The 15,869-nt window shown below is 45.6% G+C and overlaps 1 protein-coding gene across 3 annotated transcripts in view; it reads right to left on the bottom strand.

Annotated features, from left to right (window-relative positions):
• The window catches only part of UCK2 (uridine-cytidine kinase 2), a 66,890-nt gene that overhangs the window by 13,631 nt on the left and 37,390 nt on the right, over positions 1-15,869 (bottom strand). For all 3 annotated transcript variants that reach the window (XM_055587201.1, XM_055587200.1, XM_055587202.1), the window contains exons 2-3: positions 5,179-5,338; positions 4,294-4,390 (exon numbers count right to left, since the gene is read on the bottom strand). In XM_055587201.1, the coding sequence (XP_055443176.1) occupies positions 4,294-4,390; positions 5,179-5,338 (257 nt within the window). The remainder of the gene's footprint in view (positions 1-4,293; positions 4,391-5,178; positions 5,339-15,869) is intronic.

Genomic DNA, 15,869 nt, shown 5'->3' on the forward strand with positions numbered 1-15,869 from the left:
AAGATTTCAGTCTTTTCCCAGCTATGTCTGCAGCCAGGGTTGAGACATATCAGTCTCTGGGATAATGTCAGGTACTGGAAAACAGTGCCCACTGTGGTTCAGGATAAGGAACCAAACCGGGCAGAATTCAGAAGCAAGATGGATAGAAAAAGAGATCAACAAGTGAGTGAAATAATGAGTAGTCTCTAGGCAGCTGGCCTAGGCCAAGAAGAGGGCGGAAAGGCTCTGCTGGGAAACAAAGAATATGTGTTTTCCTGGGATTTCTAGGGTTCCATCTGGAAAACACACAGACTGTGCTTACACAGACTGACACTGTCTAGCAGTGCTGATCGGCTTGCCTAAGGGATAAAGACTAAAAAGACTGTTGACTGTTTCAGTTCAGCCATGCCTCTTCAATCCTGGGACAGTAAAGAGAACAGAACTGCATGCCCCATGGGTGGTGCCCCAGGAAGCTGGAATCAATCACTTCCCTAATCTACATGAAGGTCTAGGTGGGAGAAAATTTTGAAGCAGTTTAGAGCTAAAAGCAACATTTATTGAGCAACTACTAGCCCAAGATGGAGAAGGCAATGGCACCCCACTCCAGTACTCTTGCCTGGAAAATCCCATGGACGGAGGAGCCTGGTAGGCTGCAGTCCATGGGGTCGCGAAGAGTCGGACACGACTGAGCAACTTCACTTTCCCTTTTCACTTTCCTGCATTGGAGAAGGAAATGGCAACCCACTCCAGTGTTCTTGCCTGGAGAATCCCAGGGACGGGGGAGCCTGGTGGGCCGCCGTCTGTGGGGTCGCACAGAGTCAGACACGACTGAAGCGACTTAGCACTAGCCCAAGATGTGCCAGAAACCACATACGGTGCAATGTCCTGTTGAGGAGTTTGGAGATGGGCTGTGAGGTTCACATAAGAAACCTGGAGTATTAGAGCATTTGGGATAGCCTAGCACAATCTTCTCACTTGAGAATTATTCCTTACAGTGAAGAAGGGGAAGATCAGAGAAAGGCATTTACAGAGAACAGGTGACTTCTCAGTTTTTGCCCAACATTCTTTTGTAGTCACCACAAAAGCCCAAGGCTGGAACGGGATCCGTTAACCCTGAGTGGCTGGGTCCCTCACAAGTGGCCCTTGAGAGTTGGGGGACTGCTGGGGTCTTAGATGGTCACAAAGCCTCACAGAAGAGTTGGACTCTGGGCCACTAAAGAACAGGATTTTAAAATAAAAGATATGAGAGCAGAATTAGGAGAAAATAGTAAAACATGTCTGCATGTGCAACTCTGTGGGGCTTTTTGTTACTACGTGAACGTGATGGAGCCCATGCCAAGAAGATACTCATCTTCACCTCCTTCACTACACTGGTCAGGCCCGGACTCCTCCCAGCTCCCCTCACTCCACTCCCTTCCATCGGGCCCTTATCGGTGTCTCACCTGGGCCACTCCAAGGGCTTCATAAACAGCACTGTGCATCCTCTTTTCTGCCACAAGAACGACCTCTCCACTCCTACATAATAGCTGTCTGTGGCTCCCTACCCCCAACACATTTGTGCCCTGGCTCTAAGGTCTGTGCCCTTCCTGATCTGAGGCCTATCTACCTCCCAGCCTCCTCCACCTCCTGCCACTCTCCCCACACACCGACCCCCTTCCCTCCATACCCAACCCACTGCAATCTCCCACCAAGCTTGCCCCTGAAATGCCTCCCTACCCATCACCTTGGAGATCCCTTTCCCAATAACTTCTCATGCTTTTCAATACACAGTTTAAGTATCACTTCCTATACACGTGCCTGCTCTAACTACTCCAGCCTCCTTCTTCCTTTACATCCCTCCACGGACCTGTGCCTTAGCTGTCAGGCTGCACGTTAATTCTGTAGTGGTGCCCCACCCTAGACCTGAAAAGGGGGTGGGCTTGACTGTCTCTTGTCACCACCAATCTCTGCTAAGGCTGCTGCTGCTGCTGCTAAGTCGCTTCAGTCGTGTCTGACTCTGGGCGACCCCATAAACGGCAGCCCACCAGGCTCCTCCATCCCCGGGATTCTCCAGGCAAGAATGCTGGAGTGGGTAGAAACTACAATTTCCAGAATCTCTTTCCCTAAATGGTCCCAGCTACTTTGCCAAAGGAAAACTTAGAAGATGAAAGTGAAACAAAATCTAAAATTTTTTGGAGATCATAACAGCTAGACAAGGAAACTGTGGACACTCCACACAGAGGCTGTGAGGACTTCCCTGGGGGTCCAGTGGCTAAGACTCCACACTCTGGATGCCCCCCTGAATCCTTGGTCAGGGAACTAGATCCCACATACTGTGACTAAGACCTGGTACAGCCAGGAAAAAAAAGGCTGTGGGCCCAGATGCAGCCGATTCATGGACTTGGCATGAACACAGTTTCTTTTCCAGGGGCCTAGTCTGCCATCAGTGGGAAGTGACTTCTCTGATTCTCCACCTGCAGCCTCCCAGATCTTCGCTCTCCCAGCCCCTCATTATTTATATTAGTTCCAATTTCTATCTAAACATCCCTCTATTCCTGCACAGTCTGTAGAGGCAGATACAGGAGGGGTATCTTGTTCTTTGAATGTCAGTAGGACTGGGTTCATAATAGGAAGTGCTTCCACAGATACCAGAGAGGTATGAAGGTGAGCACCAAAGCAGCTGGGCTTGCCATCACAATGTGCTATCTCTTTTCTCCTCCTCCAACCAAACCTCTGCCACACCCTCAAGTTCTGAGAAAGTTCCAGAGAGCAGCACAGAATGTGTGAGCTAAACTGCATTAAAAGCTGAGATGTGTCCTAAAGGAACACACAGGGAGATAAAGATCGGGCTTTTAAATGGAGAAGCAGACATAGAGAATAGACTTATGGACATGGGGAGAGGGGAGGAGAGGACGAGATGTATAGCGAGAGTAACATGGAAACTTACATTAGCATATGTAAAACAGATAGCCAACGGGAATTTGCTGTATGTCTCAGGGAACTCAAACAGGGGCTCTGTATCAACCTAGAGGGGTGGGATGGGAAGGGACGTTCAAGAGGGAGGGGACCTATGGCTGATCCAATGTTGATTCACACTGATGACAGAAAACAACAAAATTCTGTAAAACAATTATCCTTCGATTAAAAAATAATTAAACAAGATTAGGTTTTTAATCATAGAAATATTTGGTAGTAACAGTTGCACAAGATCTAATTTCCCATTTAAGGGGGAAAAAAAAAAAATCAACTCAAGACAGATCAAGATAAAGGAACTAGGAAAGAAAATGAAAAGTGGGAGGGAGAAACTTTCAAAAACACAGCCCAGAGCTGAAAGCAACACTTACTGAGCCATCACTAAGCCCAGGATATGAAGCAGCTGCACGTGGCCTAACACACCGCTTGGGGGGTCAGCTGTGCCTGGGAGGCCCCAAAGGAAGCAGAGAGCCCTGGGCAGCTCTGAAGGAGCTCTAGGCCAGCAGGAAGGAAATCCTCCAGAAGCCCCTTTTCACCGCTCAGAGGGGAGGAGGCTGTGATGGAAGTCAACCCACTCCTCTATTGATCAGGAGATTGAACTCCTCTATTGAACAGCATTACTGCTGTTGCTCAGATGCTTAGTGTCCAACTCTTGGTGGCCCCACGGACTGCAGCATGCCAGGCTTCCCTGTCCTTCACTATCTCCCAGAGTGTGCTCATACCCATGTCCATTGAGTCGGTGAGGCCATCCAACCATCTCATCCTGTCACCCCCTCTCCTCCTGCCCTCAATCTTTCCCAGCATCAGACAGAATCTTTTCCAATGAGTCAGCTCTTTGGATCGTATGGACAAATTATCAGAGTTTCAGCTTCAAACAGAAGCATGGAAACTGACAAATGGAAGGACAAATCTGACCTGACTGAGAAGATCCCTAAAGGGTCTGGTCCTGGGGACTTCAGGACTCTCACAGCTCTCCACACAGCCCAATCCGAAGTGAACCAGAGAGCAGAAGTAACAGCTTCCTTGTTCTTCTTCCCGTTCTTCCTCTATTCTGCCCCCTCGCTTTTTATTCTAGGAACAACATCTCGGGCATGTGAATAAAGATGAATGTGCAGTCCCTCACCTGAGCTCAAATTCACAGATCCATCCTTCAGGGTAACAAAATAGGATGATCATGATCGGACTGTTCCAGGAACCACCTGGAACTGTTGGAATTCCTGACCTGTGTATCTGCGGACACCCTGACGTCACTGCCCCACCGCAGACAGGCTGCAGTGGGCACCAGGCGGCGGGAGGGGACAGGAGACTGGCACTTCTGAGGAGCAGCAGGCAGCAATCCCCAGCCCGGAACAGCTCACTTACCGGGAATGGGAAACAAAGTCGTACACGGGAATCTGGACAGTTTTCCCTTCCGTGATTTCTTTGAGTGTCTTGAAGATGAGTTCATTGTCAAAGGCATCTGAAGGAAATCAAACTGTTAAGATGTTTGCTAACTGTAAAATGATTTCTCCTATAATGATGAACAGGCATCCCTTTAAGCCTGTGTTCTACCCATATATGCATCACACCCTAGATAAGCATCCCCTCTCCCCAAAAAAGTCTAATTTCAACCCAAAGCAGGATGCAAACTCTCTACATTTCAAACCAAAATGTGTGAGTTCCGAGAACTGGAAGTGGGTTCTTTTCTTTTGCCTTAATGTACCATCCCTGGCCTGTATCTCTTGCCTCTCTCTAAACCCAGCGTACGAAAGATACCTCACGACTAGGTGAGGGCAGCAGGCACTACGGCAGCTTTGACTCAAGTGAAAGAACCCTAAACCAGCTTAAGAGGCAGTGTGCTGACCTGGGACTGTCAGGGCACTGGACCCTCAGTCTCCCTTTCTGCATTTGGATGAGTTTAACACACAAGCCATGTACACCCATGTGCCAGGCGGTGGCAGGAGGCGGGGCCGCAGGCTGTGTAGACCAGAGGAGGCAGGAGAACCAGCTGTTCTGGCCTGTGTCTGTCCCGCCCTGAGTTATGGGTTTCTCCAAGAGTCACCCTTGTTTAGACACAGACTCAATCAGTATTTAAGGAGGCAAGCATTGCATAAGCCACAGCAGAAGCCCTTCTTTACTATGAGCCCACAGCAAGCCTGCAAGGTACCTAAGAGTCCTCCATTCAATGGCTAGGAAACAGACTCAAAGAGGTTAAGCCACTTCTTCAATCAACACCTCCACATAGGCCCTTTCAATGCCCCAGCTCACCTGGGTGATCAAAGTTGAACTGGCCCTTCAGGGCTTTGGCCTTCTGCTCTGAAGTGAGGGCGCGGTAGAAGCTGTCCTGGCTCAGGATGACCACCTGCTTCTGGCGATAGTCCACCTCGTTCTGCCCCAGAAGCTGCACGATCTTAGCACAGACGGAAGACTGCAAGGAGAGAAGAGAGCAGTGCAGACCACAGGGTGAGGCCCAGTCACCGAGCTGACTGTGTGTGTCCCGAGCAACGGCCTTTGCAAGGAAGAATGCAAAGGCTACCACCACGGATGATGCAGTAGTGGAAGGGAGGATATGTCTGCTGAGAAGGAATTCAGGGGGCCCAGAAGTCTCTTCCTCCCCCATTCCTTAATACAAATTACTATGCTGAAGTATCCACAGTGATGACATGGGGACGAGGGCAGTAATCTCTACTTCTATTTCATAAAGCCTTCCCCAAAGCCGCAAATAAAAGGTGATGCTATTTTATCCTTTACTCCCACCCTAGTATAGATACACAAAAAAGACAGGAGAAATTAGGGGAAGAGCACAGTGATGATGTGCTGATGGGCCAAAGGGCTGCTGGGTCATGAAATGACTGAGCATTTTCAAGACATCTCAGCCCTTACACATCTCTTTATATCAAAGGAATCTCAGCTGGCTGGCAGTGAGGCCAAGGCCTTGGCTTCCCTCCTACTTCAGTCTTTTGCTCTGGTCTACAGCCACAGTACACCAGGCAACCTTTTCACAGATGTATGCCCTCACTTATGGAGCTGGAGACACAAACATCACCAATACTGGAAATAGTAGGGCGTCCTAATTAAGAGTAGGGACACCAGCTCCCAATGAACTTGAACCTACATACTTGTAATACACATATCTGACTTCTTTTCTCTCCAGTGAACATACACTCTTTGTAAAAGGAAAAGTATAAAAACAAGTGCATTCAAAAGAATGAGATAGTCGGGACTTCCCTGACAGTCCAGTGGTTAAGATTTTGCCTTCCAACGCAGGGAGTGTGGGCTTGATCCCTGGTCAGGGAGCTAAGATTCTACGTGCCTTGTGGCCGGGAAAACAAACAAACAAACAAATAAAAAAACCATAAAACAGGAGCAATATTGTAAAAAATTCAATAAAGAATTTTAGGGCTTCCTTGGTGGTCCAGTGGTCTGCCTGCCTCTTACCATGTTCGATCCCTGGTCCAGGAAGATCCCACATGCTGCGGAACAACTAAGCCCGTAGGCCATAACTACTGAGCCATGCATACTGCAACAAAGCCTCCCCGCTCACCACAACTAGAGAAAGCCCACACACAGCAATGAAGACATACTGCAGCCAAAATTTCTTTAAAAAATAAAACAAAAATTTTTTAAAGAATTTTTAAATGGTCCCCATCAATAAAGATCTTTTTAAAAATGAGATAGTGAAGGATTGTATTTATCAAATAACTGACTTCTTCCTCATTTGCTACAAAGATTAACTGAAAAATAAGAATGTCTACATCACAAAACCTCTAGAAGATGTAATGGAAGTCCCCTTATGGAACTGGCTGACCTGATTATAAGCGATGAAACAATGAGCACAGTTGAAAGATGAAAGAATGAGAGGTTTCTTGGGCTCACCCTTAGAAATCTTACAGTTGAGACTATTTGACCAATTCATTTTAACAGGGAAAAGCCAGGAAACTTTTAATTAAAAGTTACAATTCATATGAAGAATGTATTCGATTCGTCCAAGCATAAGGAAAACTCGTTATTCCTGTTGTATTACTCAATGTAAATCAAAACTATTTTGCACAGTATGTCCTGTTGTATAAGTTGTGAAACACACTGGCATTTTATAAAGATCTGTGGGAGAATAATATTTTGGCTCAACTGTTAGAAAGTTATTTTACTTTGACATTTTTGCATATTAATACACAAATAAAACACTTAAACTACTTAGGATTTTTGGAACGACAGATGTGCCACACAAAAAAAAAATCATAGGAAGATATAAAGCTTGCACATGACTTAAACTAGATTCAAAAATGAAAATGCTATAACAGAATCAAAGGTTCTATGCAGTTAAAAACTTTTTAAGTTTTTATACTTGTATAGGTCCATAATTTCCTTTTCCTAGCTTCCATCTGCTTCTTGTATCATAAAGCTATGAGTGGGGAACGCTTATACCTGCAGTTTCCACTAGTAAATAGAATTCCTTCTAGAAGTCTAAAGAACTGGGGCTTTCCTGGTAGCTCAATGGTGAAGAATCCACCTGCCAACGCAGAAGGCACAGGTTTGATCCCTGATCTGGGGAGATTCCATATGCCTCAGAGCAACTAAGCCCGAGCGCCACAACTCCTGAGCCTGTGCTCTAGACCTCATACGCCTCAACTACTGAAGCCCACATGCCTAGAGCCCATGCCCTGCAACATGAGACGCCACTGCAATGAGCAGGCTGTGCCCCACAAATAGTGAGCAGCCCCAGCTTGCCACAACTAGAGAAAAGCCCACTCAGCACAAAGACCCAGCATAGCCAAGAATAAATACATAAATAAAAAAATTTTTAAAAGAAAGTCAGCAGGAGGAAGTGAGACAAATTTGGAGTTTGGGGTTAACATATACACACCACTATATATGAAGTAGATAAACAATAAGGATTTACTGTATAGCACAGGAAATGACAGTATCTTGTAAAACCTACAGAGGAAAAGAATCTGGAAAACAGAAGTATAACTGAATCATTCTGCTGCACACCTGAAGCTAACGCAACACTGTAAATCAACTATACTCCAAAAAAAAAAAGAAGGTAATCAGAAGTTTCAAGGCAGGGCTCCCTTGGTGGCTCCTTCCTTACTTCCCTGGAATAAGGTGGTAAAGAATCCACCTGACAATGCAGAAAACACAGGGTTCCATCCCTGGTCCAGGAAGATCCCACCTGCAACGGAGTCCCTCCATCTCAACTATTGAGCCTGTGCTCTAGAGCCCGGGCGTTGCAACTAGGGAGCCCACGTGCTGCAGCGAGTGAAGCCTGCACGCCTACAGCCCACACTTCAGAACAGAAGTCACCACACAGCTCCACTGTAGGAGAGCAGCCTCACTTGCTAAAACTAGAGAAAAGCCTGTGCAGCAACAAAGACCCAGCACAGCCAAAAATAAATAAGTAAATAAACAAAATTAGTTTTTTAAGTACTAAAAAAAGAGAGAGAAAGTTCCAAGGCATAAGAAACCCTTTATCATTCAGGAGATAAACACCACTGCATGAACAAGCAAAGAAACACCAGCCTCTAAGTTAATCTACATTTTTCTAGTATTTTCTTCTCCCTGAAACTTTTGTTAAAAATGGGCCAGAATATCTAGATAACTGCTGAATCAGGGAGAGGTTCATTGTATTATTCTGTCTTCTGGCGCTTAGGTCTGAATCTTTACACAATCAGAAGGAAGAAGTGCTACAGAGGACTTCTGCAATGAGTAAATACTTAAGTCCCTCCTTTTATGTCTTCTTCACTTTTAATTTCCCTTTTCTCCAATCCTGCCCTCTTCAAAAGGATGAAATGGAGCTGCAAGGTGTCTTCTCTTAGGAAAGGGTTTGAGACAGGAAAAAAATTAATGACTAGGGCCTGGAGAAGGGAAAATCTACCCACTCCAGTATTCTGGCCTGGAGAATTCCATGGACTGTATGGGGTCGCAAAGAGTTGGACAGGACTGAGCGACCGACTTTCACTTTCTCCAGTGGTCTTGCCTGAAAAATCCCATGGATGGAGGAGCCTGGTGGGCTGCAGTCCATGAGGTTGCTAAGAGTCGGACACGACTAAGAGACTTCACTTTCACTTTTCACTTTCATGCACTGGAGAAGGAAATGGCAACCCACTCCAGTGTTCTTGCCTGGAGACTCCCAGGGATGGGGGAGCCTGGTGGGCTGCCATCTCTGGGGTCGCACAGAGTCAGACACAACTGAAGTGACTTAGCAGCAGTAGCAGGGCTTGAGAAGAAGGCAAGCAATCATGAGCTTCTAGAATGCTAAAAATGGAAGACAGTACAACTGCTGTGGTGAGCTAAGACTTATTAATAACTATAGTTACAAAAACACAAGTACCATATGATGCCACTTACATGAGGTATCTAGAATAGTCAAATTCATAGAAAGTAGAATGGAGACTGCCAGGGGCTCGGGAGAGTTGCATAATGGATATAATTTATTACATGATGAAACAGTTCTGGAGATTGGGGCCCAAAGCAAATACACTTAACACTACTGAACTATATGCTTAAATATTATTTTTAAGACAGTAAATTTTAGGCATCAGGTTGGTACAAAAGTGGTTTTGCATTGCTGAAAATGTGGTTTTGCTTTGCCGAACTTTGCTGTTTGATATTGGAATACATTCTTAAATGTGGTTATGTTATACATCATTTTAATGCACATTTCTCCATTTTTACGCTATAAGAATAAACAAACATTTCTTGTTGGCAAATATGTGTTGATTATAATGGTTCCTATTTTCATTCATAACGATGTGTTTGAGCCTAGTTATAATGACTTAAAATTCACTTCCAAAACTGCAATTACTTTTGTACCAACCTAATATGTATGTTTTATCACAATTAAAAATAATAATTCATATAAGAAGAACGTGCCTTTAGAGGTAGTTTCTTCCTATGTGCTAGTTGTGTGGTATGTGCTCAGTTGTGTTGGAATCTTTGTGACCCCATGGACAGTAGCCTGCCAGACTCCTCTGTCCATGGGATTTCCCAGGCAAGAATACTGGAGTGGGTTGCCATTTCCTCCTCCAGGGGATCTTCCCAACCCAGGGACGAGACCCAAGTAAGTCTCTTGTGCCTCCTGCATTGGCAGGTGGATTCTTTACCACTGATCCACCAGGGAAGCCCACACTGGGCTCAATAGTTTTAAAGCATTCCATTTCCTATTACAACTTTGTATGCTGGCCGTTATTATTATACCCACTCAGTGCAGACCAAGGTGAAGAGAGGCACAGCCCAAGGCCAGCTGCAGGGGAGCCAGGACTCTCACCCAAGGAGCCCCACTCTGGAGCCACTTACTCTCCTTCCAGCTAAACCTCACCAGAAAACTGGCACCGCTAATGGAGCTGGGAGGAAACTCAGTTACACATAGTGCAATGTATCCTGAACAGATTCTGTCCCTGCCACTTTTAGCACACTATTTTAGCAGGGGTCCGGGGGTGGGGGGGAGGTGTGCAGGGAGACACAGTAACAAGTCAGCTTAGGGTTGCTGTCTGAATACAAAATTAAGATCAATATGAGGTTACTTTTAGAAAAAGAAAAAAGATTAAATGGAAGAATCAGTGAAGATAATTTACAATTTCTTCACTACTATGCCATTTTGAAGATATTATCTCACTTAATTCTATTACATAAGATATAGTTTTATCTTTTTTTCCACCTTAATGAGGAAACTGAAGCTTAGAGATTTCAATTAAGCGAAACAACTTGCTCAAAGGTCATGGGGCTGAATCTCAAGCCTAACTGCAGATCTTCTAACTGCAAAGGCACAATTCTTTTCACTATTCTAGAACTGAAGCAGCTTTGATATCACCCCCAATATTCTATATAAATTTACTCCACTTCCAGAGAACAGGGAGGGAACTACTTAGAAATGTAATACTGTTTTGTCACACTGTATCATTAAAGTCAACTTTCACAGAATATCAAAAAGAAGCTAAAAAGCACACACATACACACACACACACACGTATTCAAGGTATTTAGTCTTAAGGATTGTGTTCAAAGAATCCAGCCAGTAATGTTGGGGGGCCTAGAAAATTCTTTGAAAAAAAGTCTATAGGATTAAGTCTCACAAACAGCTACTACGGTGATGGAGAACCACTCACAATGCCTTTCAGATTGCTTCCTGTGCTGTAGTTTCTAGAACATGCCAACCCCGGACTTCATCATTAGGCCAGTGCTCAGATGTGCTGACTAGTGTGGCAGTCTGTCTTCCCAGAGACCCGTCTCACTTGGGAAGCCCCAGGAGAGCTCAGTCACCAGCGAACCAATGGACCCTTTCAGCTAGTGGTTTCCAACAGGGCGGCTGTTGGGTCCTCACTGGTTCCCATTTTGCTCCAAGCAGTACAGCGATTTCCTAAATTGATTCTCACAGAGGAGGGGGCTCAGATAGCCTAGACACTAAGATGGTGTCTAGAAATGTCTAGTGTGCCTGTGTCTTCCAAGATCTTCCTTAAGATCCTCTTGTCCAACCCCAATACTGCCCGGTGAGGAAAACAGAGCAGAAGAACCACCAACTACTCCAACACACAACCTGGAAGAAGCCCCAGCTGGTCAGCTCAGAGCAACTCAGGTCAGCACTGCAGAGGGCTTCAGGCTGGTATGTCCTCAGGAGACGGGGTAGGTATTTCTCAAGGCAACTTTACAGGAGAGTGCGGGATTCCATCAAGCGGTCTGTGCTGCTCAGAGTAAGCTGCTTCATCATGAGAGAGAGCTCAGACGGAGGAAAATCTAGCACTGTCACGGCCTGGGGCTTACAGCGGCCAGCCAGCTCCAGGTGAGGCGCCTGTGGCATCTCTCGCTCCCAGCCCTTCAGGACGGGTTGTGGACATCAGTTAATACCTGCTCTGATGGCACCATCCAGCAGCTAAGAGTGCAAGAAGACCCTATCTAACTCCTTCACTCCGGGACTGCGTGTAAGTCACCTCAATAAATCTTGACAGGAGCCTTCCCTGTCACTATCATTAAGTAAGAAACACACCACTAACCTATATGGTGTCCAGCATGCCCCCAGGCATTACATCACTCCTTTGAAGGCAGGGGTTCGTCTCCATGCAGCTCAGAAGCTCTAATTCACAAGTATGAGAAAACCAAAGCCCCGGGAATCTGCCCTGAGACAGAACAAAGCTCAAACCTGCTGACTCAATTCCTGGTCAAACCATCTATGTGGAAGCAATAGGGAGGCACCACTCAATGCTTCTGTAAGGCCAACCAACCGTGGGGCCATGGATGACCCCAGAACACATGCACTGCTAAGTTGGTTCTGCTAGCTCCCATAACTGTATGGGAGCTAGCAGAACCAACACAAACACAAACAACTAAGATCTGAACCAGAAACTCACTAAGTTGCTATATAACACAATAACTAAGAGCTCCTGGAGCACAGCGACCAGTTGTGACTCGGCTTTTATTCCAGGGCTTGGCAGGCCTTGGCACCTGGTGGGCTCACTCAAATGTGGTTAGATGAATGACCACAGGGAATGTCTGAATCCAGCAGAGTATCTTTTTCTTTTCCCTTCAGATCTGGAGCTTCAAATATATAGTTTGCCCTGTTCATCCTTAGCATCAGTCTTGATTCCATCCTGTAGTACATAACATACTCAAACAGAGATAACTAGTTGTGTAACCAAATCTCAGTCCCTGAGTTTTAGCTGAGCACATGACCACATTTCCCAGCTTCCCTTATAGCTTGTGATTGTACTAAGTTCTGACCAATTAGACAAGTAGAGGTGTGAAGCAGAAGCTTCTGGAATCTCCTTAAAGGATAAGAGTCACCTTTTGACTCTCTCCTTCCTGTGGGCTAGAAGGAGACTTGATGGCTGGAGCTCAAGCAGCCACTTTGTAAAATCAATATCATGCTAACTAAGGTAGTGGAGCAGCTAAATAAAGGAGCCACAGACTCCAGATCATAGAAGTAATACAGTAATGAGGTAAATTATCTTGCTTAAACCCTACTGTTCGAAGTTTTCCATCACTTTCAACTTAAATAACACTAATGTCAACACCCACATATCCAGTACACCTTAGTGCAAACGTTCTCTGGAAAGCTATGGTAATTCTCCTGCCGTGGGCCAAGAGGGTGCCTTGTTCATCGCAGTTCGCCACAAGCATCCTCTCAACCAAATAATTTCTTTGTTTTAAAAGGTGAGGTGGGAACATTTGCCTTGACCGATGTCCCAGACCACTGGGTACATTTCTGCCACCTGCCAGCCTCTGTCTGTGTATTCACCCTGATGTGTCAGAGTTATACCATCCCCATCTGTCACCACCTTGCTTGTGCTGCAGGCCAAGCTCTCCACAGAGGAAGCCATGACTGGTAGGGGGGAAACCAGATTATAAACAGTACTAAATGAAAAACTTCCCAGAATAGAAACCCTTGGTTTTAATTCCTGATTCATGTTGGTACTAAAAAGGTAGTCCAGCCTAGAAAACCCCAGGTGTTAGCCTGCACCTGAGAAAAACTCTGGTTGATCAACAGTCACCGATATAAACATATTCCCAGGACTTTTCAATGAACTTGGAATCCAAGCTCTACTCCTAGCAAAGACATTTAAAATAATTCACTTCTAGGTTTGTAGAATTATAGTTGGCTCTATTCTCTTTGGAGTCATGAACCCCAACAGAGAGACTCCCTCAAAGAATACTTACTCGTGAAACTAAACTGGTTCAGAATCAACTGAGAGATGATGAACAACAGTGAACATAAAAATGCCAGGGGCTGTTCTAAGGAGTTTACCTTTACTATGCTATTTAATCTTCAAATCAATTTCATGAGGTGCACGTTCTTCTTATGTCCATTTAACAGAAGAAATGGAGGCACAGAGGGGTAGATTAAGTGACGTGGCCCAAGATCAGATGCCAAGAGAGCAGCTGAGCTGGTCTTCAAACTCACGCAGGCTGGCTTCAGGACGCCACACCTCAGCAACCACACACACCACCTGCCTTGCCACTGCGTCAGAAGGGGCCGTGGACCTCTTCTCATGAGAGACAGTGACCCTACCACGCAGGTGCAGTGGCCACGTGTATAATACAGGAGCTGCTGGGAACAAACACTCTCAGCAAGGCTCTGTAATTTCCTTTCCTTGGGCTCTGCAAGGCACAGGCTTGCTGGACTTCCTTAGAAGTTAGTTTTCCTGAGAAATATTTTACTAGGAAAACAGTAAGACAAGTCACTTCTGACCCACACTCTGCTGTACATGTGAAACTAACACAAAATTGTAAAATAACTATATTTTTCCTATTTCCTATATCCTATTTTCTGTTAGGAAATACATTATTTCCTACATTTTTCCTATATAGGGAAAACTATATATTTCCCTACTTTTCAATTGAAAAAAAACAGGAGAGGGACTGCTGCCCATGGTCCTTATGTGAAGCCAAGTTCCACTTTAATCCACATCCTTGTGGCAGGTATTAACCTACCATCCAACACAGGCGAAACATCAGGCAAGAGACAGGGCCCGTGCTCACGCGGTGATGTGGGCCTCAGCGCTGGCCTACACTCATTCAGTACAAAACAGTGGCTGACTTCAACCTTCTGTGCTGATTTTGAGCCTGAATATAAAATCTGTGGACACTTCTTTGTATTCCCCACAGGACATACACAAAAGATACCACCTCCACTCTCCCCTCCCCCCCAAAATTGAATGCATCTAGGCTGATTGCTGGCTTTGATGAATTTGCTCCTCCTGAAGCCCTCTGCAAAAGGCAGAAGCCAAGAGGAGGAATACTGGAGGGTCAGCTCCCATTGCCTTGCAGATACACGTGAAGCTGGATCTCTTTCCTTCCCCTTTTACTTGAGGGGCAGGAGGTAAGCTAAGAGGGTAAAACCCAGACGACCGAACTCCCTGTCCGAGGGAAAAACGAGCACATCCTTGGACAAAGTGTACCAAACCCACCCACTTGGTACAGTTTGGCTTATAAAGCAAGGATAATATGCCTGTTGCAAAAATTATGGCCCAAGACTTGAAGTCCTTCTGGAGAGAAGCACAAAAAGAAAGGCGACTCCCTTCTGTTCTTAGAAAAGTGAACGGATACAGGCAAGCACAATGTGCCAGTGGGATCCCCGGCTGGATCTCTGCACATTGAAGCCCACACGAGTAAACATTTAACAAGGACTTAACAGCACAAGAGTGCTTTGTTGTACGAAGTATATTTGAGTTAACTCTTCCTTTCCAGCAGTCCTTATCCAAATTGTGGAAAACCGGAAGTTAGACTATCTGGCTCTCATAAGATTGCTTCTTTAATTTTCTCTTTAAGTTTTCTCAGCAGCCGTGTCTAACTGCAGCACAGCAGGGGGAGGAAACCGAAAGTATGTGCCAGGCACCCACTTCCCCTTCTTTTTGGAAAGGCTCTTTCACTGTCCTCGAAAACCCAACTTCCCATTCATCCCTCACAGCCTCTGAAGAAAGGGCTTCAAATCTTCTGTTAAGAGATTCAACTTCCTCAAGTTGTCCTTTCCAGATTTTGACAGACTCATCATTCATCAGCCACCTCCTTGGCCCCCAAACTCCTCTGAAATCCAAAAACAAGTAAATAAATAAAAGAATTGTTACGGACCATGTTACTCTGTAAAGGAGTACAGTGAGGGGACTTCCCTGGTGGTCCAGGGATTAAGAATACGCCTGCCAATGCAGAGGGCACAGGTTCGATCTCTGATCCAGGAAGATTCCACACGCAGTGGGACAACTAAACCTGGAGCCACAACCGCTAAAGCCTGTGCTCCAGAGCTGGTGCTCCAGGAGAGAAGTCACCACGGTGAGGAGCCTGAATGCCTCAACCGGAACGTAGCCCTGACTTGCCGCAACGAGGGAACGCCGGCATGAGCACTGAAGACCTAGCGCAGCCAAAAATAAGGAATTAACTTAAAAATTAAAAATAATTTTAAAAAAGAAAAGAAGTGTAAGTGGCTCATCTCCCCAGGAAAACAATTTGACACTTTCTTTAAAGACTAAACATGC

Source organism: Bubalus kerabau, chromosome 6 (genome assembly GCF_029407905.1).
Source record: "Bubalus kerabau isolate K-KA32 ecotype Philippines breed swamp buffalo chromosome 6, PCC_UOA_SB_1v2, whole genome shotgun sequence".
Taxonomy (NCBI): domain Eukaryota; kingdom Metazoa; phylum Chordata; class Mammalia; order Artiodactyla; family Bovidae; genus Bubalus; species Bubalus kerabau.